The sequence below is a fragment of the Ochlerotatus camptorhynchus genome, unplaced genomic scaffold (genome assembly GCF_037179485.1).
Source record: "Ochlerotatus camptorhynchus isolate MF236.1 unplaced genomic scaffold, CSIRO-AGI_Acam_v1.1 ptg000196l, whole genome shotgun sequence".
Lineage (NCBI taxonomy): Eukaryota > Metazoa > Arthropoda > Insecta > Diptera > Culicidae > Ochlerotatus > Ochlerotatus camptorhynchus.
The window spans coordinates 4,807,688-4,835,468 of record NW_027040686.1 but is presented as its reverse complement, the minus strand read 5'-3'; the positions used below and the strand labels follow the sequence as shown (position 1 = coordinate 4,835,468).

The 27,781-nt window shown below is 44.1% G+C and overlaps 1 protein-coding gene across 2 annotated transcripts in view; it reads left to right on the top strand.

Moving 5' to 3' along the window:
- Positions 1–8,522: 8,522 nt before the first annotated feature.
- Positions 8,523–27,781, top strand: part of Eip74EF (Ecdysone-induced protein E74) — a 76,129-nt gene continuing 56,870 nt past the window's right edge. For both annotated transcript variants that reach the window (XM_065223752.1, XM_065223751.1), the window contains exon 1: positions 8,523–10,452. In XM_065223752.1, the coding sequence (XP_065079824.1) occupies positions 9,540–10,452 (913 nt within the window). In that variant the 5' untranslated portion in view covers positions 8,523–9,539. The remainder of the gene's footprint in view (positions 10,453–27,781) is intronic.

The following is a 27,781-nucleotide window of genomic DNA, read 5'->3' as shown; positions in this document are numbered from 1 at the left end:
CCTAGTGGTTCTCATAATTTCGCAAAAATCGGTAGTTTTGTTCCTTATCGCAAAATATTAGACCCGTATTTTTTTTTGTCATTAGGGTGACCATTTCCATGTTAGGGTAGCCCAAAATATCGATTTTTTTTCAAAAATAACTTTTTTTTTCAAAATGTCATAACTTTTGAACCACTGGGACGATTTCAAAGATCAACATATCAAATGAAAGATAATCAAAAATAATTTTTAGAAAAAATATAATATTAGATTGCGATTTTGTTTTGAAAAACATTGATCGCACTGTTTTTTTTTTTAATTTTCATGGTTTGTAGATAGAGGCCGCAATATGTTTTTATATTTTTTTTCGTTTTTGCTTATATTTTTTGAAGCTATCAAGTTTTGGGTTTTCGCTCAATACTCCTATGCGACTAGACTACCATGCATCTCCATTGATGCATAGCGACTGTAACATGGTAACGCGGATCTGACGCGTCGCGGCAATGTGACAGCTAAATCTATTGTCTAACTGTCAAATTTACGTCAACACAACGCAAAGAATCTAATGTGGGTAGCCCTTAATGGTTCATAATTGAAACCGGCTTTTAATTAGGGTGATCCCAGGAAAATTAGGTTTCTTAGCCCTCCAGCACTCACAGTCACCTAGACTGCCTATAATCGCATTAGGCTCGGTTTTCCCGGTTCAAATCTCTAAATATTCCCGGTTTTTTTTTATATTTAGTAAAAATAATGATTGCAATATGACGTTATTTTCGTGGTACTTAGAATCAATATGAATAACTTTTTGCAGGCTCGAGTCCTCTTATGATTGTAAAGCGCCAGGATATACAAAGTACCAGAGTCATGGATTTGTTTAAGGTCGCATAGCCGAACCACAGACAAACAGACATAACTCGTAAAAGAAAATTTTTCAAAAAATTTCGCAAGCGTATTTTGCAAGGACACACCCAAGTAACAATTTTGATTTTATGAAGGTTCTGTAGACCATGATTTAGACTTGTAGAATGCTATAAAACCTCTATAAAACTGGAAATGTTACTTGGGTAGGACCCTCTATCATCCACAGTGATGTCGGTTCTACCAAATTTTACGTAAAATTTTCTATAGAATTGATTGAATTTTGCAGAAATACGGATTCGAAGCAGATATTCACAGAAACGCAGTATTTTTGATGGCATTTATTTTTTGGTTTAGAGTGATTTTTCTTTTGTTGGAAAAAGTTTTTAAACGTGATAATGAATCACTATTGCGTGTCCTTTCTACCACCGCGCATCACTTTAATGTGTACATAGCAAACAAATATAATATGTATCAATCAATTCTACTCATAATGATGTATTGTAACTGGTAATATCTTGTTCAGGCTACAGTGTTATAACATGTTACAAAGGCCTTGTAATAATTACCCAACAAGTTTTATAACCAATGTGCAGCTGTTTGGATGTAATATTCATCAACTCTGTATTCGTTCTTTTAGTAAGTGGAATGCCTTGGCCTTCCTATTATTTTCAAGAGCTGACTAAATAAAACTGAAAAAGAACTGGCATCACTGACAATTTAGAAATAAGGTGGCTTTCTTAACGCTTCAGTGGCGCCACCAAGACAAATGCGAGTACATTCCCCACTAAAACCTTATTTGCGAAGTATGTGATTGTTAGTGTTATGTCTGTTTGTGTGTGGCCGAACGCTATCGGGCTGAATGGGACATTATACCGAATTTTAGAGAGAGCGACTAAATTAATAAACATTTTTTTTTTTATCTTGAATTTGATGCGGAGCAAGATTTTGTTTAAGCATCGTGATCTGTACTAATATAAATCTTTAAAACAAATTAAATCTAAAAAAAAAACAAGTTTTAATCTGTGATTCTGAGGCTTTGACAAGTGTTTAGAGTCTTAGAATATGCCATTTTATTTTATAGATTTGTGACTTATGAAAAACTATACTAGATTTAGAAGAAGAAAAAAACAAGAATGGATTTTTTTTACAAACAATATGAAACTAAAAAAAATAGTCAAAATGGGGGATTTTTTTTTTTTTTGGTAAGCGTGATTGCCTCTCACCCCAAATCCCAGTCGGCGCCGATCATGCCTTTCTTCGGGAAGTAAAACCGTTGGTCCTCGCATCATGAGTTGATGGGTGGATTTGTAGGGTCCAGGTGTAATAGCTGCCTTCCTGGCGTCGATAGCATTGGTACTAAGTACGGAACAAATTCATTGTTCGCAATTTGAATTGATTAATAAAGAAGGAGCCTTCTCAAATGTTACACGAGAATTTATTGAAAAAAAGCCTGCGGCACCCGTTGTTCTGGCGAAATGAAAATTAATCGCATCGTCAATCCCACACAGAGATAGAAGTTTTTATTCCATCGATGCAGCTTTGAACATTATGTTTTGCTTTTGGCTACTGAATTGTATGAGTTTTACGGGTAAACACTTGATTTGGAAGACAAACAAAATCGCTGAATGGGCCGAATCATTCATAAACTTGGTGTAGCACTTTATTGGGTAAATCCCATCCAAAAGATATTTATATCAATCTTCTCTGCAATTTATTAGACGCGTTTGTCGGCTCTCCATGTTTGCTTGTGTATCGAACAACCTTCAATTACATTATTCTAAGAATCAGTGCCGGTTTCTGCAACTAACAAATGGTTTCAGCAACTCAATAAAAAGCTTCTCCGACTGAATTCAGCTTCCCCAACTTATGAAACGATTTTCGGCCTGTGCAACTCGTCTTCTACAACATTTCTTCTTTTATTTAAAGTCGGTCTCTGTTCCGCAAACGAATAAGAATCAGCGACGTGCGTCGATTGACAATTGGCTTGTCCAATTGGTAGTTGTTCCCCGCCGGCAATCAAGTTTCAGGACGGCGACTGCCATACCTGGAACCTATCGGACCTGGATTCGATTCCCTGGGCATAGAGTTTGTACTTGCCACACAATTATACTAATTCGAAAATGGTACAGGCATCGAAAGCTCTCAATTAATAACGGTTTCTGCAACTCCTTAAAAACAATTGGGTTCTTTGATTTTACAAAATCCTTTATTTATGAGATTTTGGCCGTATGCTAGTTAATCTCAGCTCGACTATAGTTGTTTTATATGTAGAAATAATAATAAGACCCTAGTGGCCCTAGTGGCGACCATTTTTGCTTACTGAACAGAAGATCATGGGTTCAATTCGCGACTCTTTCGTTCTGTGTAGTTGTTAGGATTGCAATACAAACAAACGATCACATCACATATCATGGTGAATCCGGATCTGCTACATTACCACTAGCATTAATTTCCTTCCCATGATAGATGTGGAGATGCAGAGTTGTTCTCAGTCTCTAGTATCAACGTCTGTCATACTAATTTGGTCAATCGCGGAGTAGCAACTACAAATTGTACGGTCATCAATGCTCATGCTAATCCTGTATAAAAGAAATGATAATGTGTAACTTGTACTTCCTATAAAGATAGTCTGGCTTACGGTTGTGGGTGTTTTTGCTAATGAATCGATTAATTTTAACCAATTTTTCATGGTTACAAATTTCAAAAAAATTGTATGGACGATTTTCTACGTAGATTAGGTGGTCTAAAACCTCTCAAAAACTGTCTACTTAGCTAACTAACAGTCCCCACACGGGAAAAAAAGAGTTCCCATATTCGTGAACCACAGCCGTGAACCATAGTTCACGGTGTATATTTGAGAAAATTTTGTTCTGGATAGCTGGCCGTGATTTTTAGTTCACGGTCCGTTCCCGTTTTCGGGAACGGATTTTTTTCCGAGCAAGTATTGTGAATCAGTTCTTAAATACTGAGGATCTAGGCCACAAAACCAAATCCTGTTAAAACCACAAGTATTATTGGGATGGCTCACTAGTCCAGTAAGATGGCTCTAGTAGCCACAGTTGCTACTCCGTTATTTGCAGACCAGTTGAACGAACCGATAATGCTTTGGAATAGCATTCATCCTCAATGTGCAATGTGCAATAGCGGCTTGGAACGCTTTAGACAGAATTGTTCAACAGTGGAGTTACTCTGCTCTACTACATAGAAAATTCACGTTAAACCTCTCTCGCGAAATTTTGAACAAAACTTGACAGACGCAACGCAGTTGTTAACTAACGCAACTTCAAAGTTCAGTAAAATTTCACGCATTTTCAAATAACAGTGATTACTCATGCACTGAGTAAACGGTACTCAATAATTGAATAAACGTAACTCAAAAATGTCGGAAACTGAGTAAAGTTCACTCAATCATTGAGCACTGTTTGCTCAATTATTGAGTACCATGTACTCAGTGCATGAGTGTCCCCAAAAAAATTAAATTCTACTCAATTTTGAGTTAATCTCAGCATCAGTGTATGCAACCTTTAGTTCTAGTTTACAATAACCAATCTTGCAAATTTATACTAAACCTATCACACATGTTATTAATTGTAGACATTTACAAAATTGTGTCTAATGGTGTAATCGTGGGGAGTTAAAATGCAAATTGTTGTAAAATTCCTGAGCAGTTCCACCATGAGTTCTGTGAAGTTATCTTAAACTTTACAGATAAACATCTGAAGATCAGAATAGTAGCCTCTTTTTTTCTCTGTTCGGGACCTAACACTACTGCGACCAGTAAATTGATCTATTGTAGTATATCCCGTGTCCTTAGTTTAGTGCATGTCGTATTACTTCATCACTATTGAGAAATGATGAAGTATTCGATTTTTTTACGGTTGCCACTCTTGTATTTATCGCAAGGATCCGACTCTAATTGAAAGGTTCCGCTATTTATACCCTTCGGAGTGTTGAAACACCCTCCAAAGACGCGCCCCTTTGTCGGTCAAAATTGGATTCCTTAGCAACACAATTAAGGTATGACACCGATAATGACCATGCATCAGAACCCTAGTCTTAATCACTTCAAACTAGGGAACAACGAATAGAAGATTAGGAATCACATAGATGAAGACAACTAACTCATTTTTTTCCTTGTTTCAAGATCATTCTCGGTAGACAAAGCCGAGTCTTGTCACTATCAACAAGGCATAAAAAGTAACAAGGACTAAGATGTGTTCCTTGGATTACTGAAAAATCCTGTTCCCCTAGTTTGAAGTAGCAAGGACTAGGAATCGGTGGTAGATCTTACATCCCGTTACGTACCACGAAAAGGTGATCTACCCACGTTACGGGGCAAAGTAGCCTCGTGAGCCCCATTAAAGTTTCGCAATAATTCTTGTGGTATTTCCTGAGGGATTCTTGCATAGTTTTGCGACATAAGTACTGTGCATTTTGCTCTACAACAGTTTAAAAGGACGTTTCCTTGTATCTATCATTGGTATAAGGAAGGTCACAGTGTGTTTTCTAGAATAGTATTAATTCCTCCGACGGTGAATTTCAGTAGAGGTATCAAAATGAAGGGAAATCCCCTTCTTTCAAATGGTGAAGATTCTGGGAATGCTGAGTTTATATTATTAATATAATTCTAGCAACACCGTGAGGTCCCTGCAATCATTGAGATTTTTTTTAATTCATGAATTTCAAACAAAATCTTCGACATAGATGTTCCTGTTGCATTTTGAACATTACAATTCGGCCACTTATAGGGTATTTTCGTACTGTTTATTACTTTTGTTCTCATTCTTTGTTTTCCCAAATCTGACAATTCTTATTTGTTTTTCTTTCAGGTAAGGAAAGTTCCACGCCGCCTTATAAGTAATCAACAGGTGAGTATTGTATGCATTTTTAAAACCATTTTAATCTATTCTGGGGCCTGTTGTTAAGTTTGAACCTCTGAAGTGATGAGCGGCTCTTGATGGTATCGAAATCTACATCTTTCCAAGAAACATGATTCACTTCGCTCACCGATTAAGACACATTAAGTGCACGTCTGTCTGATCGAATCAGTTCCCGGTAAGTTTCCAACCAAATAGAAAATCAATGCCGACGAACTGACATTCGTTTCCAGTAAGCCCCAGTTAGAAAACATGATTGCAGACAATCCATTTCCCAGAGTTCCCCCATCGGAAAGAACGTCAACCACAAACTCATTAACGACAATGTCCACCTTCGTCCCGTTTTTCTCTCCTCTTCGGCTCAATCAGACGACGCTCGACTTCATCGAAAAATTCATAAACTCTCTTATCGCATAAATACCAGACATTCCACCTGTTTCCTGCTGCTGCTGCTGCTCTGTCTCGGCCTAACCACTGAACCAAAAATGTGTACATATTACCAATAGTTCGATTTATTACATTGTCAACCCCCTTCCCCATGTTCGCGCACACACACTTCGCCAGACACACCCAGAGTCGCATTTCCTCATCTTCATTTAAACGGCGTTCCCCCAGGAACCCACCGCCGCCGGCCCAATGACGACGACGACGACGACGACGACGGCAAACGGGATACCCCGCCACACACCAACCAATGAATAATTAACATTCAAAATGTACGGAGAAAACATGATTCATTTATCACATAATTCGTTTTCCTCTCGATTTCGTTCGCCTCGCGACCCGAATCGACGGAATCGGCACGCAACGCAACGCTCCCTAGAATATGCTCCACCGAACCCCACACAACTTCGTCCATACACATAAGGCGCAAGAAGAAGAGCGACCAGCGGCGGTGCACTGCGCTGAAGTAGCAGCGAGAGCGAACGAAGAGGGGAGCGACCGAGAGCGACGAGAATGCGCTTCCCTTTCGTTTGTGTGATCTGCTTCCTTCACTCTGTGCTGGTGCTGTAATAGCAAGCATGTATGTGAAGTATCCGCCTCCTTTCCTCCACCGGCTACCTCAACCGAGCACAGCAGTCGCGAGTCACCAGGATGCACCACCCCCTCCTCTTGAGAGCTCGCTCTCTTTCTCCTGTTCTCTTTCATTCTCGTTCGTTTCGTTCTACACGCACGCATACCTACACGGTCAGTCAGTCGTTAAGTAAGAATGAACGAGGAATGCACGAGCTTGTATCCGATTAGAAGGCATTTGACAATTCCTATTGGAATTGCTTATTTTCGTTGAACTTTTTAGGCGAAAAATGCATTTCAGCGTACAATTTTGGGCTCCATCGTAATCAATCGCAATGTTACGTCACATCCGACCGACCCCTTTGGCGGAGACCGAGATCCACTCGCCTACTGGTCTTCTGCTGGCGGCGCTCTGTGTGTATCGGAATCCGAAAAACACGGATACTCTCCCGCTCTCGCACACCAAACCGTCCGACCGACCAACCGACCGAACAGTAGGGCCCAGCCAGACGTTCCTGCACCACCAATCGCGAAACAAACTGGCGACGAACAGCGAGCGAGAGGAAATCATATGTTTACAACCCGCACACGCGTCTGACTACCGCTTGCTTGGATGGGTGGTTGGTCGGTGACGACGCGACGCAGGAACCTCGGAAAACAGGGGGTGTTGTGACGGAGATCATGGTTTTCCGCCCGTCCGCTTTGTGTTGCTATTCGCCTCTCTCTTTTTCTCTCTCTCGCGCTCTCCATTCTCCGCCGTTGCGCCAGTTTTCGATTTCGTTCACCCATTCCTTCACGAATGCAGCGGGCACACCGCCACCGACTCCATACGATCAAAAAGAATGCAAATTTTCCGTGTACGAACACGGAAAGTTTCGCTTTTAATACACCAACACAACGGCACGGGAAAATAGGGGGCGCCCGTGAGAGTGATGGGCGCTGGTTCAGCCATGCACCAAGGTGCACACGGGATGCACACAATCCCATGGATGGTTGGGTGAATGGGATTGCAAATCACTGCTACTTCTGTTTGCTGTGTTGGTTGGCTCTCTCCATCCACTCACTCGGTTCGTTCCTTCGGCTCTCTCTCGGGTGTCGTTCGCTTAGTCGCGCTCTCTCGCGACTATGCTGCTTTGGAAAAGTAGAGGAAGGTCGGAGTACAGAGCTGTCATTTCTTATATCGTTTCGTCATTCCGAAACAAGAACGGACCGTGTGAATACGCGTTTTGTTTTATATCGTTGCTCGAAACGATTTTTATACAGCATAGATTTATATTTTCCTCCTTAGTTGTTTCAAAAAAGGGCAAAAATTACTAGGACAAATTTATCAGGAGAAAAAGTGTAATCCGCGGACTGCCACAGTCAAGAATATTCGAGAGATTTTTCGTTTGAGTTCTCCGTGTTTCCGTTCAACACAAGTGCAAGCAAATCCAACCAAGTGACCAAATCTCGTCCAAACGGAGAAGACAGAAGCAAATCAGTGGTTTCCCTGTATCGTTCGTCACGAAAACAAAAAAAAAGTAACAAACGAGTCTACCTCAAAATCAAAACCAACAGTGTTTTTTTTAACAGTTACTGAGCAAGTCAGAACCAAGTTCGTAATCAATACCTACCCCCCAAATGTTGTCGGAAAATCGAATTTTCCCTCGCACCGTACGACCACCAGCAGTCTCGGTATCATATGACTCTGAGCAAAACTAAAACTTCAAGTGTCAGACGTCGGGCAGACGTCAAGTTACAATAGACCGCCCCATCCCTGCTTGTTGGCGTCGTCAGTTGCTACGAAAGAGGAGCAGTGTGTGGAGGTGGGACTCTCAAGAACACAGTGAAAAGTGAAATTTTCCTCCAGTTAGTGGAAGAGCACGCAGACAGACACAATTTCCGAGAGCGTGTCCCATTGAACAAAAGTGAAAAGGACGAGAGTTTCCCATCTTGCTGTACCCGAGTCGTTCCCGAAACCGACGAACAAGAGCACAGTATCCAAGTTGAAAGTGAAAACTCTGGAAAGTCGGGCGGACGGGCGTGAAGCCTTTGGCAGTTCCGTCGTCGTCGTGATACCAGAAGTGTGTGGAAAAACAGAAAAATCAAAAAGGATTACCGTGTCCTATCTGGGGGGTGGTGTAGGCAGGCGGCCTATTTTTTTGGTCGGGCCTATCCGCGTGTGTGCGTGTGACCGAGTGAATGTTTTGCCGTGGCGTAAAGCCGGAAGAACACGGAAAGCAGAATTATGATGAATAGTACACTTTCCGGTTGCGGTCGCCAAGTATGACAGTGAAGCAAAAAGTGTCTCCGTGACTCAGGGATTGTGAAAACAGTATATTTGAATACACGGGGGGAAAAATCGAAATGACACAACCAGAAAGTGCTGTCGTAGCTCCAACTCGTCAATAATTACTAACGTGGTGTGTGCTGCTAACGAGGCAGCCAGAAAAGTGTGAACGGTAAACGCGCCAAGTGGTGCACAAAAATGTTCCACTTAATTGGAAGTTTATCGACTTGACATAATAAAGAACAACAACGGCATATAATTACAGTTACATATGAAAATGAACCGCATTCAGAATAATCAACCCCTAGAACCATTATCTCTAGTGAATAGTGTTTGTAGTTAAAAGCAAGAAGAATGTTGTAGCCAATTATTAAAGAGCCTCTAGTGAAAATTTATTCTCTGTTGAAAGTAAACAAATTGTTGAAAACAATAGTGCAAAGTGTCAGTTCAAAAAACACACCAGAAAAAAAAATAGACCTATTTACAAACACACTCAAACACACAATAGAACAAACCGTGAAACAGTGTCGCCATCCACAATGATGATGCTGCAGCACATGTCACCCCACTTTGGGGGTGGCCAACAGACGACGACGGACCATCCTGGGTCATCTCCGCGTTCCGTAACGCCATCTCCGCCAGCACAGAGTCCTTCGCCGTCGCCACCGATCCACCAGACTCACCTTCCCGAACGAGACTACCCCTTAGACGAGCAACCCTCCAGAATCATCTTCCGTCGATCTTCGCTACAGCCGTCCGACGAAGAGATACCACACTACAAACGGGAGCCCCATTCTCGTCCTAGCACTCCACCAGCATCATATGGTCATCACGTACGAGACACCTCTCCGGCTATAGATAGCTACACCGAACACTACCACCCCCGTTCCCGAACGCCACCGGTCACTCCAACGCACCATCGCATCACCTCCGTCATTCAGGAGCGCAACGTCATCCGTTGCATCAAGGAGGAACGACCGCAGCGCCGCAGTTCGATCGAAGAAGATCAACAGGTAGCTCAGTACTATCGCGATCACCACGCCCTACGCTACCAACCACATGGCGGCGAAGACGACGAAGCATATGATCGTGAAAGTCGCTTCTACCGTCGTCAGTACAACGATGACGTCCCCGAAGAAGACCGCCACCACTACAGCTACCGCCGACGGCGGCTCTCTGAACGACGTGATAGCCTTCAGAACGATCCCGACTCGGACTACAGTGACAGTCAGGCTGGTGGCGCCGTCAGTGGCGATAACGATCATTACCCCAAGTCCGAGGAGGAGGAAGGCGACGACGACAGGCCGCTGGATCTGTCGATGAAGATCAAGCGACGTGCACGGAAGGACTCTGGCAGCGATTCGGACGATTCGGCAGGACCAGACTCCGACGGAGTGCCCCGGGATCGTCAGGGACGGGCAGCCTACAAGAAAAGTCTAATGAAGCGATACCGTAAGTATTGCGTGAAGGGTTCGATTGGACCTAAATTTCTCGAATATTTTCCCCTTTTCCCATATGGTTTCTTTGCGCAACAATAGCTAGCGCGCTGCGCATGCCATCAAAGGATTTCTCTCAAGAGGGTTCCATCAAGAAAAAAATATATACGTTAATTGAAAGTCGACGACTTTGTATGGATGAAAACAAGTTCGCTTGTTCGTCTGCGCCGGAAGGGTGCCGAAAGAATGTTTCGCATCACTGAACCAATCAATCGATGAAGCGCCATTGATGAGACGGCATTTGCATAATTGATGCTTTTCCGCATAATTATATCCGAATCAGGATCAGGCCGTGGGAAGTTGAACGGTCGTTCTGTGGTGACCTATTTTCGGGCCACGCCCTGCTTCAACCCAAGATTTCAGTGAGTGTCGTGTTCCATTAGGCGCGATGTTTACACTCACGACACTGGCAGGCAGGAAATGTGATACATCATTTTTCTTGAGACTACAAGCTCTAAAAGTTCTGCCTACTCTTGTCATCTTCTTGAAGCTCTAGCTAGCAACAGAGCAGCCTGACACACGCACAGCCAGACATCCGGCAGCCACTTTTGCAACTTAAACGAGCGAAAAATCAATAGCCGAGAAACTTCTGAAACGGTTTATGTGGTGATGGCACCACACATAGGAAAACAGCGGAAAAAGCCCCCCCAAGGGCAAAGGAAAATCTTCCTCTGCTCCGAACTTTCTTGACACACTTTGGGCTGCCACTAAATGGAAGCCGGCTTTGTACATGTAAGGGTCTCCGTTCCGCGTACATACACGGGGAAACCGTAAATAATCTACGAAAATTTCACTTCCTTGCTTCCGTTTCGTGTCAGCCAGTGCTTGCCGCAACGTTGTCATCCTTCTGCCTACCTCTGCCTCGGGAAACACAACTTCCTATACCTATAGCACATTTGTATGTGCCCACCTTCCCGTGTGTTTCGCTCCTGTATTGATCTACCTCTGCGTGCCCATTACACAACCCAGCCGTCGAGAGCTGCAAGTTTAAAATGCCTTTCCGTCTCCTGTTTCCCCTTCCTCCAGCAACGACACATGGGAGATCCACAAGAAAAACTTGTCCGTCTTCTTCGGATTTGCATCCGCCGTCGACGCCGTTCGTTGTCCAAGCATTTGCTTCAAACCCAACCCACGACTACCACCGGTGCCGTCTTTCGTCCATACAAACAATCGTTAGTGGTTTCTCGGCCCAATCGTCTCGTAAATGTGTTGCCATTTTTCTTGTTTCCGTCGTGTCCCGCTGCGCCTCCAACGGTTCCTACAATCTGCCGGTCGGACAACTTGCTCCCCACAAAGCGAGAAAGTGTGTGCGCCCACCAGAGAGAGAGAAAGAGCGAAAGAGATTGTACCGTCGTTTCAAGTTCAAGGTCTTTTTCATTACAATAACACTATCGCCGCGCGAAATATACACAGCAGAGGAGGCAGAAAAGCGAAACTTCGGAGCCGCATAAAAGCCGTCATCGTCGTCTTGGTCGTCTTTCTCGTGCGTCCGCCGGGAAGACGGGAAGACTCGCCAACATATGCACAAACACAAAACCACAAGTAGGCAGCGAACCTCCTCGAGCTCGAGCGCACCTTCTACTCTGCATCGAACAACAAGCGCTGCTGTGATGACCGGAGTAGGCGCAGGAAGGAAAGCCAAGAAATAAATACTTGTTTGTTTGTGATGCTTCGATTTCCTCTTTTGCGTTCTCCTTCCCCAATCCAACGGAACGGGTGCTGTACTGCTGTACTCTCTCTCTCTCTCTCCGTTTCCTAATGACCACCGTCTGGACGAATGTGTCAAAATTCGCCGACCACAACCACCGTAGTTATCTAACTTTTCTTCCGATGATAAATGATGCTAAAAAGTTGTAAATTTCACAAATCGCTCGCCTCCGCCCATCTCCGCTCGAAAATTGCATGTCGTAGAAAAATCCACCCCACAGCAGTTCCACTTGGCTGACGAATCTCACTACCTATCAGATTTCCACCAACTTAAGCGAAGATGTCTGTCTCTCTGTGAAAGTCCACGGTAGCGGAACACTCCTCGGATTGATCACTGCACACCCAGCAACAGCAACAGCCAATAGCATCAAGCGGCAGTTCGTTTGACGTTTCCCTAGAAACAAAAGAAGCGCAGAAAACGAAAACATCATAAAAAATACTCACACGCAAAGATCCCCCCTCCCCGTCCAAGCAGGCGAGGGTAGCGGCGGATGCGTCTTTCAACAATTTGCACACACTTCGTCATCGCAACCGATCACTCCCTCTCGTTTCCCGTTGTGCGTGTGTGTATGTGTGCAAATGATGTTTTCATTCCATTATTATTTATTCGCTCCAGTTCTGGAATTTGTTTTTGTTTCAGCTTCTGCTACCGCCGCCACCCCCGCCACCTACTGCGTTCTAGGGCGGCTTGTGGTTTTCTTCTTTTTCCATCGATGCGAAGATGATTCCGCCAAAGTAATGTATTTATTCAGAAGAGCTGCCGCTGCTGCAGCAATCGAGAAGAATTTTGTCGTCGAGCCGTACTCTCGTTGCCAAGAATTGGGAAACCGTAAAACCAGGTTTTTTATTCCTCTCCGTCGCTGCTTTTATTACCAATTTAGCCAGTTGTTCACTTTTTTTTTTTCGCCGGCCACGACGACACTGTCACCAATTCAAAAGATGTTCCGTTATGCAGCCAGACACTGTCTTTTGACAGTTAGAAGACTTCCTTTTCTTTCGCTGCCAAAGCGCACACTGCGGTTTTCGGAATTCGACTATCAAAGCTCAAATTACCGCCCGTTGCTATACGCGACAAGAGTGGGAGAAGAATGCACTGATCAAATTTCGCACATTCAATTGCAGCGCGCTACCTGAAAGGGAAAAGTAAAACAAACAAAAAAACGATAGCTTGAAATTCACAGCTTTATCTCAAACAAGATTTTCCCAGCAAAGCAGAGATTGTCGGAAGCCATTCAGATGAAATCGACCGTGATCAATACCGCAGTATGTATTGCTGGTAGAAAAAAAAAGTCCCTGTGATCAATATTTAATCAGATTAGAGATTCGGCTTCAGGTTCCGGCCAGCGCAAAATGAAAATCAGCAAAACGTGCACACTGTAATAAGCGCGACGGAAGAAGCAATGTGTACACAAACACTTCAGGTGACACAAACATCACGTTCAGATATTCTCTCATTTGGCATTTATTTACCTATTGGCCTCGTCCACGCTTTTCCAGTAATTTATTTTCTATTGTCGGACGCGCGCGCGACATGGGGAAATTTCACGACATTTACGATTTACACCGCATATCGGTGCAAATCACGTGTCTTGAGAGTAAATGTCCATCATGTCATCACTGATAAAAAAAACCTACCCTCTGATTAGTAAATTTTAACACGTACGAGAGAAATTTACATTCCGTTCGGAAGCTAAGGCTAAAAAACAAAATAATGAACTCGAAATCGTGTCGAACAAACAATCGCCGACGACGGGGCCTGCAAGTGAACGAGACCCGAGAGGTAGGTCATGGTCGATGAGTTAACAAATTAATTTATATTACGTATTCAAATTTTTCCGGTTGTTCGTTTCCTCCTTCTTCTGCTGTTTGCCACCAGCTATGAAATACATGGACAGCAGTCATAGTGCAAGTTCCATTGTTCCACATTTCAATTGCTGCACCTCACTGGATCATTTTCGTTGGAAATTTTACGAACAGCCAACCAGTGAAATTTCGCAAGTGCTTCGTCGCTGTCTTCTGCAAACACAATAGAGCACATGTCAAATGGTTCGCGTCTTTTTTTTACCGAAAGCAGATCACCGCCACTGGCGCCATTGCATAACGATGCAACGTGGCTGATGTCAACTTCCCACACGCATCATGAGCCGAGCGGATGACCTGCTCCAGTCCCCTCAACAACATTATGACACACAGCAGAGGGCGCTAATTGATTCGGCAGGCTGGGCAGGCATGACGGACGGACGGCCAACTACGGCGGTGAAATGGCGTAATTCGATTCTCCTTTTCTCTGGCCTTCACAATCACGTGCTAAACGATTGCCGAAATATTATAATTATCGATGCATTGGCTGCTACTGTCACCACTGTTACACTGAACGAAAACTGCCCATTTATTTCCGACGGCAAACAGGAATCCACATTGAGTTCTATTTGCCAAAGCAAATTAATGTCGTTTCAGTTGTCAAATTCTCCGAATCGGCTCTCGAACACGGTCGTGCTCGCATCGCCGAAGCGGATGAGACGAATTGAATTGACATTAAAATGAAAATGAGATAAAATTATCGTAAAAAACATGTGTCTGAGTGCGCTGAAAGCAGCGGCGCAGTGGTTCCGTTGTTTGTCTCTTCGCTGCTCTGCTACAGCTTCATGAATTGTAAATGTTGAACATTCGCAGGAAGCATACTATCTCCTGCTTTTGCCAGACGTGGTTGGATTTCTCCGGAAAACTTCTGGTGAAAGTTTTTCTCCGATATCTGGACGGACTGAAGAAATCAAAGTGAAGGGCGTTTTCCTGGTACTGCTACTGTGAGCAACGTATGCTAGGCCAGCTTCGATTCTGAGTATATCTGGAATGACGTCAGGAAAACTGCTGCTGCTTCTCTCAGTAGGCGCCGCTCCGTTGCTATAGTGTCTCGTGTGCTTGTAGTGTCGTTATATAACTACATACTACTTACTTTTCACGCTAATAAAAACAATCCAGGACAAGGTTGTTTAACTTTTATATAAACATCACACAGCAGCAGCAGTGCATGATCGTTGTCGCGTCGCTCTAAGACACAGCAACAGAAGCGCACGGGGAAAAAAGCGTTTACTCACTTATTTTGCACACTCGGAGGCCCTCTCAGCGTATGCTCTCCGCCAGCCATTCGATTATTCTTATTCTCCGTCTCGCTTCTGACTGGCGACTGCGATTAGCGTCTCTGTTTGCCCTCTCGTTCGTTGACAGTTCCTTATTTACATGTCCACCTGAACCATAACCTCAACAACAACCGGGGACCAACTTGTTGTAATTCAATTGCCATCGTACGGTCTTGCATCCTGTTCTTGCGTACGTGCGGCCACGGGAACGCAATTTCTGCGGCAGCAATCTTTCTTCCATTTCCACTCCGGAATGAAACTTTAATCAAGATCCTTTACCGGTGTTTCCCGCTCAACTTGTATCATGTATCTTTTATCAACTTTGCTCCCCGAGGAGGAAGTCTCTAAATCTTTATTACACCTCGTTCTACACACAACCGCTGCCGCTTTCTGGATGGGCTTCACTTACCACTCACAGGCCCGCAGAAGTTTCTTGATATCAAAAAGCTATAAAAAATGTTTCTGAAACAAAAACGGTAAACTTTTCCTGTCTCTGTCTCTGTCCTTTTCCGGGCACCTAAAATCCTTACATTCTCCGTGATTTCATTATACGCTTTCTTCGTTTGATTTCGGTCCCTCTGAAAGCAAAAAAAAAACAGAAGGTCTTGAACCAAGTCTTGAACATCCTTAAGCATAATAAAAACATAAAAAATATTTGTTATTTTTATTCTTACTCGTTTCCATGGTTGCAGCTCCACCCGGCTTTCGACGACGGCGGCGGCATCATCCCCGACCACCTCGACGAGCTGCTCTGGCTGTGAAAGAAACAAAGTCATAAATATTAAATATATAGTCATAAAACCTTTTCCTCTGCTGCTGCTACTGCTACTGACTGCTTTTCCATAATCAAAGTAAGCCTCCGAAAAGGAACTCTTTTATCCACTCTTTAAGCTTGCTGCGATCCCGCTGACTGCGGGCCAGAGTAATCAATATTCACATGGCCAACCTGATACTGCACTGGCCCAAAAAATCCGTTACAAATCGCTGCAGCAATTAGCACACATTTTCATTTTCCTTACCGGGGGGAGCGAAAAATCCCATGGCCCTTGAGATTTTATTGTTTTCCGTTCGTTTTTTTTTTAACAATCCAAGAAATCCGACGAAACACGACACAAGCGTTCAATTTTACGACCTTTTACGACGGTTGATCCTTGCTGCCAAAGGACTTCGCTCGATCTCCTATAAATCAACCAGAACAAGAAAAGTTGCTTCTGTTGTGGCTGTGTGGCTAACGCGGGCAAGACAATCTGTAAAATATGATAGCTCATAAATACACGAGCGCACGCATCCTCGAGAAAGAGAGAGACTGACTGTGCGACGTTACACGGTAACCTAATTTTTACGACCCTGATTGCAGATTTGCAGTTGACGGCTCGTGTGCGTGTGTGTTTTTTTTAACGACCGAATATCGAAATTGTTTATTCCGGCGCGAAAGATAAAAAATCAATTTTGACAGTTGACAGTCCTGGTCGTAAAAACACACAGAACATTCAGCAGTGCAAATGTGAAAACTGCGGCCTATCCCGCCTGCACTGAGACAAACGAGCGTCGTCGAAGCAGGAAACGGGATTAATTATTCCGCTCATGTCTCGTCGAAACCACAACGGACCATAATATTTGAAAAACCCTCAATAAATTCCACATTCTTCCGCTCGGTTCCGACTGCACGAGACGCCAAATCGATTGCGGCAACCCAAATGAATCACTCGCTCTCTGGCTCACTTTGGTATGCGTGTGTGTGTGTGTGTGCACCCAGCTTCAGACTGACAGCTGTGCGTATCCGCTAAATGATCCATTGCTTGCGCTGCGACCACTGATTTTTCTCGATTGCGCAAAATCAATTCATGATTGAAACCACCGTCAACCGAAGCATGCCATGAGCTGACCGGAACGCTCTCGAACCGGATAAATATGTATCTATTTGCCCGGCACCGATTGCGGCACTCACACGGAAATTTACACCATTTGTCTCCGATTATCGCGTCCAATTGGGATCCTATTAGGGCAGTACCCGTCTCTAATTGTCGTCACGCCCGCTTTTTTTTCGGACAATTCCCACCCAACCGACCCAGATTCGACGAGTGCAGCAACCCACGGTGCCATCAAATTAAGTGCCCTACAACCGTCGGTCGATCGTCGTGATTTGTCCACACACGCTCACATGTTTCAAAATTGCATAACATCCCGCCGCCATAACACAACCCGCCATCCAAATAAACAATCGCGTTTTTTTTCAGTGTACACACTACACTCGCGTACACACAAAAAATAAGGTCCAAATATTTCGCAATTCTTTCCGCCGCCACTACCATCATTAAAACCCATCATCGCTCCGCGTTCGCATTCACTCGCTGGCTCGCTTGGCCGTCCACCGTCAACGATGCGACGCGACGCGTACCTACAATGACGTTGAAGCATAAACTGTGTTTTTTACATAATCCACGAAAATTACCGCGACGACCTGTGCTGTGTCTGTCTGTAGAACTGGGCAACAAAAAAAACCTTCCAAAAATGCCAGAATTAAGTGTTTCATTTGGATGGCTGTACTGCAATCGGGGAGATTGACGGGCAGGCGTTGAGATTGCAAATTCGCCCCTTGAGGCGGGATCACACAATGACGCATCAAAGCAATCATTGTGAATGCTCATCAAGTACTCATTGCGATTGAAACGCAATGCAAAACTCCAACGCAGGGGTGCGTTTAGTGATTGTCATCGCGGGTGATCGGCAGCAGCCCCAAGACACTTAATCATATTTTAATATATTTTCACTTTCTGGGTCAACATGCTTGTAGTGGTAGAAGCTCGCCGATTCGCACATATGCGAGATGATGATGCGAGATACTGCGACCGCGATCGCGGATGCAGTGGCGGTGGTTGCTGAGAGAGAGAGAGAGCGAGAGTGCGGCAATTTAAATTTTGCCGAGCTTGGCGGAAGGCAGCCACTTAACGCGACAAGGGGCCCGAGTGAGAAAAATTCGGTAATCGGTCAAATGAAATCGAAAGTGGATTACCGCAGAGCGCTGCGCTGCGCGTCCGTCGAGAGAGGAAATGAGTTTTTTTTTTTTTTGGCTGTCGCAGACAAACAATGGGAATTGAGACCGGGTGCGTTCACGCACGGTGTGACTGCGATGAGACTCTCTCGCGTCCGTTGTTGTTGTTTTGACGATTTTGTTTTCCTGGCCTGCTTCGTCAGAAAAGTCATCATTTCATCATTCTGCGTCGTTTTTCGGTTTTCGAGTGTGCTTGGTTTTTTTTTTCGTCGATGGCGACGGGCAAGTTCGGACGTGACGTAACTACCGAATAAATGAAGCAGGCAGATAAAATCTACACGAGAGCCCGCTCCGCTCACATCGGCGGAAGACCTCCATTGACTTGATTTGTGTGCGGGTACGGGAAAATAAAGATTTCGTTAATGAAAACGGCATATCCTGCGCGGTTTCGTAACGCAATCAATCTCTCGTTCGTTAATCGAGTGTGAATCGAGAGTTACGAAATGCCATCCGCTCCGGGCTAGCCCTGCAGGAAGGTGGGTTCATAAGCGGAAAAAAAAATAGTGGAACTACTCCCGCTGGTTATAGTTCATTCATTTTTCTGAAAACCGACGCGACCAGCACGACATCCGTAATGCACTTGCCCGCCCGACGTGGTTCAACCTGCTGAAGCAGAGGGCGGTTGCATGCGCCGACTAGAGCGCCCCCAGCAGCGGCGGCTACAAGGGAAGCATTTTTAGTGAATAAAATAGTAAATAAATTGAGGTAAGTAGGACATGATGCATTAGTTGCATTAAAAATAAACGTGCACGATTGTGTCGAGCACGGGGTGCACAGGCATATAGAGAGGAAAGAGAGAGAGAACATATGCATATCCTCACAGAGACAGCCGAAGTAGTCGCGTTTGCAATGCAGCAGCGCGCGTTGGCGAGGAAGTATCTATGCAGTACTACGACCGACCGCACTTTGCCACTGCATATTTTATTAGATTTTGATTCGTACTGCTACCGGTTTCAAAGAGCAATACAGCGAACGACGCCCGCAGCAGGAGGACGACAAGGCGATTGACAGCATTCATAGGAAGTCGACCTGGCAGGGTTTCACTTTCACGAACGAAAGTGACAATACCTGCGTGAGGAGAAGGCAGGAGAAGGCGGGCTGCGCCGTAAAGTATGTCACTTGGTATCTTTGAATCGCACCCCGTTCAACAATGTTTGCCTGCACACACCGACGGTGCACTGCATGTAATCGTGCTCGCACGTACGCTCAGCTAGCTGCTTACGTATTCTCAGGGTCAATGAATCAGTAATTCAGAAAATCTTGACCCGTTCTGCTGAGCATCAACTCATCGCGATTGATGTATATGTGTGCGAGCGAATTCTGATCGCGCATCCAGAAGAATCTGGGACACATTCACCAGTTCTTTGTGCAGAACACAAAGATCCATTCGGATAGCCAGGCAGAGCAGAGAGCATTGACACTCTCCGAATTATAGGCAAACTCGCTTATTCCACGCAGCGAATTCTCTTTATTCGCGCTTCGAGTGTCGATGACAATTTCAAAACAACTGGTCAACCGGTTCGCACCGTACCGAGAACAGAAAAAAAAAAGAATTTTAATTTTATTACTCACTCTAGCAATTCCTTAGCACCGCCGACTATACGATCATGACGGCACGGACATCTACAGGTTTATTATAAAGTGCAAACAACAATGGTGGCGTTGACAGCCACCGAATGGTGACATCTCTGCCCGCATTCTACGACGGGTGGCGGCGGGTTGAATGACTTAGGCATTAATCACACCGGTCGGTGGTGAACGTGACCCACGGAAGAGGATAATTAATCGCAAACTACTAACTAACGTTTACAAAATACCGTCCAATGGCGAGTTCAGCGCGCTAGGCGTTCGGCACAGAAAAACGTTGCACTTTGTCTTCACCGTATGTCAAAATATTTCTGAAAATGACATCCTTTATCCCAGTCGAGTCATAAACAGGAACTAGCTGCCATGGCACGATTAGCTGCGGATGAATAATACGAGTGCTTGAGAAGAGGTCTGTCCCTTGGCAGAAAGTGCAAGTGGCAAACTCGCACTTTCGCTTCTAGCCTCACTCACTATCAGCAGGCGATGAATCACTCTTCCTTCCGCACGCGGTCACAGCCTATTTGCAGCCATTCTGTCTCGCTCTATCTGCCCGCAAATAGCCATTATAGCAAATATGGGTCAAAGTATGTTTTGACAATCTCTCTCGCGTGGAGCTTCTTTATTTACATTCGCAAACACCGACCGACTGAGAGTCGAGAAGTGACAGCTTTGTCTCTAACCTCTGCAAAATGCACCGCTTGCGTTCAACTTTCCTTTTCCTGTGTCGCATGACGGTAGAAGTGAAAACATATAATTTAATGCAGTTGCATCTCTCCCGTCTTCTTTTGCCCCTCTGACGACGAAGACGACGGTGCGGGTTGCATTTTTACATGTGCATTAGATTGACTTTTCACTCGCTGCGGTGTGACACGGTCGTTGGTTTGCTCCGGAGAACCGAAGACAAGTGGCGATCACCATTATCGTTATACTCGCAGCCTCAATCATAACTTATCCTCATTTCTCTAAATTAAATAAACTCCCCGAAGCTCATCGGCTTCACCGCAATCGCCTTCGCACTATTTCGTCCAAGGATCGTCGCTTCCATGACATTTTGGATCATGGCTAACTACGAATCGACGATTGACGTTGTAGTTGCACGGGCGAAAAAAAAACTGTCACTTCGGCGGAGACATTTCAATCATGCGGAAAAGAAAGCACCGCTTCAGTGACAGCACATTTACCTCATTTCCTCTGCGTGCGCAATAGGTCGGTCGGAAGCAGCAAAAAAAAAACGTCAATCCATAGTTCCAATCACCGATTTGTGTCTCTCTCAACCGCTATGGGTTTTTTTTTTTCATTGAACCTCTTCTCATCGATTCAACGCTATTATTACTATTCAGCAGCCGCGCTCACCAACCTGTTCCCGACATACGGCTCCTCCACCTCCTACTCCTCCTCATAGCTTGCTCAACTCCGTCGCACCACTATCTTTCTCTCTTTTACTGCTATTATTTATGTATATCTTGCTGTAATACAATAAGCCTTGACCCACTTTGTAGGCTCGAACTCACGCGGCTGATGCGAGTGGCGACGCGCCGCCCGCCCATCTACTCCTCCACTATGCCGCCGCTTTGCACTCAACCCGTCATCGACTCGAACTCGACTCGACTCCACCGAGCGATGACTGACTGGCTGACTGACTCTGTTGTTTTCTTCGTCTTGCTCTTCTCTTTCTCTCTCCCGCTGCTCTGTCTGCCTTTCTTCATCCCGCATCACGCTGTGTATTTTTTTTTCGGTTTGTTGTGTGCATTCATATTCATCAGCAACGTTTTTGATGTAATTTAATCAGACACTTCCCCATCATCCCCCCCTTGGGGCTCTTCTCCGGGTTGCGAGCGTTCACGATTTTGATACTCGTTTCGTGTCTCTTTGTTTTTGTTTGCCGAGTACGATATCTCCGTCCGAATAGGTGAGAAAAATCACTGACCACTGAATGTAGAATTCTTCGGCGACGACAAAAGGCCATTGAGAGCCACCCGAATGGGCGCGCGATGACGAAATAGCGGAAAGTATACCACCGAATCATGTCTGCTCAAAGCATAGGGGTGTTGAAACTTGTTTTGCATACGCCGCGCCGCGCTGCCGTTTGTGTAGATTTTGCCTTCGCCGCAACATGGTTTCCTTGATGAATAAAACAGCAATTTGTCACTTTTATTGGCCATCAATTGGTCTCTGCCGGGTAATGTGTCGCCGGGGCGGCTGGGAAAATGTCACTAGCCGAGCGAAATGTAAACAAATTTTCATTTGTCTTGTTTTGACAGCTCCCGTCTGACAGAGCGGCTGGATGTTGATCGATTTCGGACGCCTACTTTGTGGTGGAGTCCAACGCAATCAGCAGCACCGACGAAACCAAAGCAAACTATCACTTATCGGAGCCGATGTGAAAAATCTGTCCCATTCAACCTTGGCCCAGATTTCGTTTCGACTAACCACAACAAACTAAAACGGGTGTTGATTTCCCAATCGTACGTGTCTAAGCGTGCTACTCGTCACGTGGACTCTATTATTTTCGTCCACTGACAAGTAAACAAAATTTAATTCTTTCCCGAAAAAAAACCGCACTGAAAATTTCACGGTTCTTCACCTCCGCTTCAAACCGACTCGCGCCAGACAGGGAGTGAGAGATCCCGCAAACAAATCAAACATTAATTAATTTTCAGTTCAAGCTCCCTCGTTTCCCAATTTCAATTCCCGACTGAAAGCTTTCGGATTTGAGCCGCGACCACCACCCACCTGATGTTGAATCCGAAAAACCAGAAGCTCGTCAAAATCCCAGTCAACACCCCCCTCTCTACCCACCGCTCAGTGTCAGCAGAGTTCGTTTACTCCCTAATAAAATCGCAAACAAAATGGCGCACGCCAACCAACCACTTTTGCCAACAAAAACAAAAACAACAGCAGCAGTTGTAGACAACTAGCGTCAAAGAGAAAGAAGCATAAACGTCTGCTTAATTAAACACTGAATAAATAATTAAAGCAAACTTTAATTCCTACTCCTGCCGGTCCTGCTCCCAGCTCTGATGGTTCTGGGGTTTTCCATCGAAAAGGATCCCAACAGCCACCACCACCAAACCTGTCGGCTGAGTAAACAAAGCAAGCACCATAACGAATGAAGCCACGTCCCTGTCTCTCGTCGGCGTCGTTATGATGGCGATGACTTTTAGCAAGACTGAGCATACATTTTATGCACTTTACGTCCCAACATAATGCCTGGTTGTCGGAAAATTGCATCTCGTTTATACTTTTCGGCTTCAGCTTGTTGTTTCACATACCTACACCTCTCCGGGTGCTGGAACGACAGCAAACGTTCTCATAAAAATAATCTAATATCGCCAACCTCACTTGGCTCCAAACTCTCCCAGCAGACTGGGAAAGAACGCAATGTCCGAGTTGTGCTGTGCAGCAAACACTTTTATGCTTGTCCTGGGTGCAAATGTTTATATTTGCTGAAGCGCACAGATGTGTTATTTTTCACTGGGACGCCCTTGCGATGTCGTAAAGTGGGTGTGTGGGCGAGCATTTCGTTCCTGACCTTTTCCATGACGAGAGTTTGTGTTGAAATTTCAGTCCACTTGTCTCCTTGCCGACGAACTCCATTGTATTCCACTTGAATGGATTTTCTGCAAGTTTTCCATCTTGTCCAAACAAATCGATCCGTAATCCATCCGTTCATCGTAAATCCGTCACCTTATCGTCAATCAGCAAATTACTTAACTGGGTGTCTCTCCCCACCTCTGACTAAGCCAAGCAGAATTCCCTGCTGTGATAATCCAGTCAATCATTGTCAGTCGCGCTCAGTAACAAACAGCGATGCTTCTGCTTTCCACAAGCACCTGCTCTCTATCACTATTATCATCGTTTCCGAACGCTTGCTGAGAGCTTCTCAATCACAACCCATCCCTCCTTGTAGTGCAACCTTGTTCTCCTGCTCCTTCTCGTCCTCCAACATGCATCATCATAACTTAAATACCCACCGAATATTCGGGTGCTACATTCAGTAGTAGCTCACACACAGCTCCGGCTGACAGGGTGGGTGGTCGTCATTTGGCTCGGTCGGTTGCCTCGATGCCTCCCGAAGTTAACCATTCAGTCAGCAGTGGCTCACACATGCACAACACTAGGAGAGTCGTCCTCGTCGTCGTTGTTGCAGTCTAGCCATATTGATCCGTTTTCCACCCTGTTCCATCCAGTACGGTCTCGTCTCAAACGCCGCTCGAAGCTCTATACCGTCGTCAGCAGTAGCAGCTTTCCCAAATGGAAGGATTTTCACTTTCCTCTTAGTTTTCCACTGCTCCTCGCACGCCACCCCGGCCAACTACACGAAGCACACGAGAGCGGGTGGCGGAGAAAGTATATTTTCACTTTCACTATACGGTGGCGAACAGCCACCCACCACCCACTTGGTCTCGGGGCTTCGTCGCAGCGAGTGAACGAAGGAAAAACATGCCCGCTCACTACAAGTGGGCAAGCAGTAGCAAGCAAAGCTTACCGTTATTCTTCATCCATCGAACGTATGTTGTCGCAGCGCACCAAAACAACGGCTGATCCTTTTCCAGTGTCAGTTCTTATTCAGGGAAAAACTCACCTAGAAACAAACAGCTACTTGCGTATGCGATTTTGTTTGAACTCTCTCACTGATTTACAATCACAAACAATCACAATTCAAGCTGAACAAGGCATTAGGTCCTAAGTGACATCGACTTTCTCTTTGCATCCTCACGGCCATGTTAAGACATTTCCAGCACACAGATCGATGAAAGAAGCTATTACCTAGCGACAATCACGACAAGAAACGGTTCTGTACCCAAGTTATTAACGAAAGATTAAGTCGATGAAGAGGATCGATGAATGTTACCTAGGACCTAATGCATTGTTTAGCTTGAATTGACCACCTTTTCTGAACCCAACGATATTTTTATCGATAGACATTAGAATGATGCAAAATTTGAAATACTTGAACGATTCCAAATCGGATCCTGACTAACCTCCCAAAATTTTAACACATTTGGTGAGAAACTGAGAAGGCACAAACCATTTGAAGTTTGTATGGGAATTACTATTGTAAAACCAAGATTTTTGTTCATGTCTATCTAATAATTCACCATATTGGTCTGCTTCAAAAGCTTTCATCTGTACTTATAAGAAATTTTTCCAGCTACAACTTTGCTGAAGACCACTTTTTGATTAAATGCAAGGATCGAAAGTTATCAATGGTTCAATGCGCTGATGTCTTATGATCATGCTCAATCAACTGCTCAGCAGGCAACATTGGTGTTTCTGGGGCGTTGAATAGGACACAAAAATCATGGCTACTATGTCACACTGCAAAATACAGTGTTGCCTACAGAGCAGCTGCTTGATCATGTCATAAGTTTACCAATCTCTTAAATAATTAATAACCTTTTCCTGTCTCGTTTTACATAGAAACGATCTTGAGCAAAGTTGTAGCTGAGAAAATTTTCCATAAGAATGGTTATAGAACTATTTTGCACAATATGGAAAAAGACTAATGAACAAAACGTTGAGTTTTCCCATAGTAATATACGTGTAAACTTCAAATGGCTTGTGCGAAGCCTGTTTCTAACCAAATGAGTTGTAACTTTGGGAGGCTAATCAGGACCCGATTTGAAACCATTTAAGCACTATGGAGCGAAAAAGTCAAATTTTGCATCAGTCTAATAGATATTCATCTCGATTTTGTAATCAAAATTTAAATTTTTAATTTTCAATACTAAATCTATTAGTTGACAGCTAGCTCCCACAAAGTACCACCGAAGGGCACTAAGATGATGATTTTTGTTAATGTAATCGCACTTATTTAAAATAGTTCCAGTGTATCAAAATCGATGAAATGTTTGATTTCGGTTCCATTTTTAACGCAGATTACGAATATGTGTTTACCTTAAATTACAATGTCTCTAAACAACCCAAACTGATTAACACATTAAAATTTGTGCTGCAAATTTTTCATTTTCGATCGTAATAAAATGCACTCGCACACCCCTCGTCTTGACAGTTCATGACTTGCTCGCACATATATCGGTAAAGTAGATTGAGAATGTTCGCTGTAGATTGTGGGAACAAGTGAAAATTAGTTTTTTTTTAATCTTCTGAATTGGGTTATTTAGGGTATTGAGGAAAATACATATTCGTAATCTGCATTAAAATGGAACCGAAATCCAAAAATTTATCAATTTTGGGGCAGTGTTCACTCGGCTGTCGACAGAAGCAGACCACTCTCAATGTGTGTCACGCGATCGTCTGTTCTCCTCATTGTTCTTCATCAGCAGTTCTTTCAGTCGATGCGTCGTCGACTTTCGAAAGCAACCGTTTCGTGATGAATGTGTGATTGCTGACCATGTTTTGCGTCCATTGCTGCAATGGAAGCGCTCTGACCCTCGTTGGCGAATCTGCCATAGAATGAAACCATTGGAAGCGGCTCCCGTTCTGGTGGAGGAGGCTTATTGGACAGCGGAAGATAAAATGTTTATTGTGTTGTACCTTTTGACTATAGTTTTAAGATGTATTGTATAGTGAACAAGAATCCTCGGCTCTGTAAAGTTAATTCGGTTGAGCCTTATCAAATAAATTAATTTAAAAAAAAATCAATTTTCGTGCACTGGAACTATTTTAAATAAGTGCGATTACATTAGCAAAAATCACCATCGTAGCACCCCTCGGTGCGACTTTGTATGAGAGCGAGCTGTCAAATAATAGATTTAGTGTCAAAAATTAAAAATTTAAATCTTGATTTAAAAACCGAGATGCATGTATATGGAATCGAAAATGTCGTTGTGCTCAGAAAACGGAGCTCTTTCAGATGATTTATAAAAACCGATATGTTTGTCGAAATTAAACAACCCTAGTCTTTTAAATATCGGTCTTTTTACCCAAACACAAATGATGTAAATATTTTTCTTTTTTTTCTTCTTCTTCTTAATTCCTTTACTTAACGTCGGTCTCTGTTCCGCAATCGAGTGCCAATCACCGACGAACATCGAAATTTTTCGCATGAAATCTTCAGAATCGTCATCAATCTTCTTTCCATCTACTCAGCAAGCGCGCAGCTAATCACAGCAAAACAAAATCTTTCCTGAATCGTAGATAGAGTCACCCCCCTCCTCAGAAAATTGCTATCTAGTAGGGATGTCACCCAATTAGCACCCCAACTAAAAAGCATCCCTACGAGAAAACAACCAAACGAGCGAATTAACTGATGAGTATTAACACAGATTGCATAAGTTCTAGATGGACCGTCTTAATCTGATATGAAGAATCTACTACATGTTTACAAAGTTAAGAGCCAAGATGGTAGATATTTACCGCTGAAGTCTCTAGAATTAGCAGAAAAACAAACCAACAAAACTAACTGAGTCAAGTTGGAGAAAACTTTGTCCATACATCCGCAGAAAAGGCGAGCTCTGCTCCAAAACGCTGACGATTCAAATCGATAAACCCAACTATCTCCATTGAGCTTGACTGGCAGCATTCCAAACAAGCCAAAGTGAAACGAACTGTTGCTCCTGCAGCCTATGATGATGTCATCTGTATTGGAAAACTTCCCTCATTTCCTAAAGAAATACGAGACCAAAGGTCTACGATGTAATGAATTTTCCCTGGAAATTGTTCAAATGTACGCGGCGGCAGGCCCACCCCAAAACTGTCCACCCGAATTTGCCGTGCGAATCCTCCGCACACCAAAGCGATGAGACTTCGTCGATAACAGCTTCCCATCATCTTGTCTAACATCATATAAATCAGCAAATAATTTCCGCCTTCGCCGGAGTCGAACTCGTTCGCTA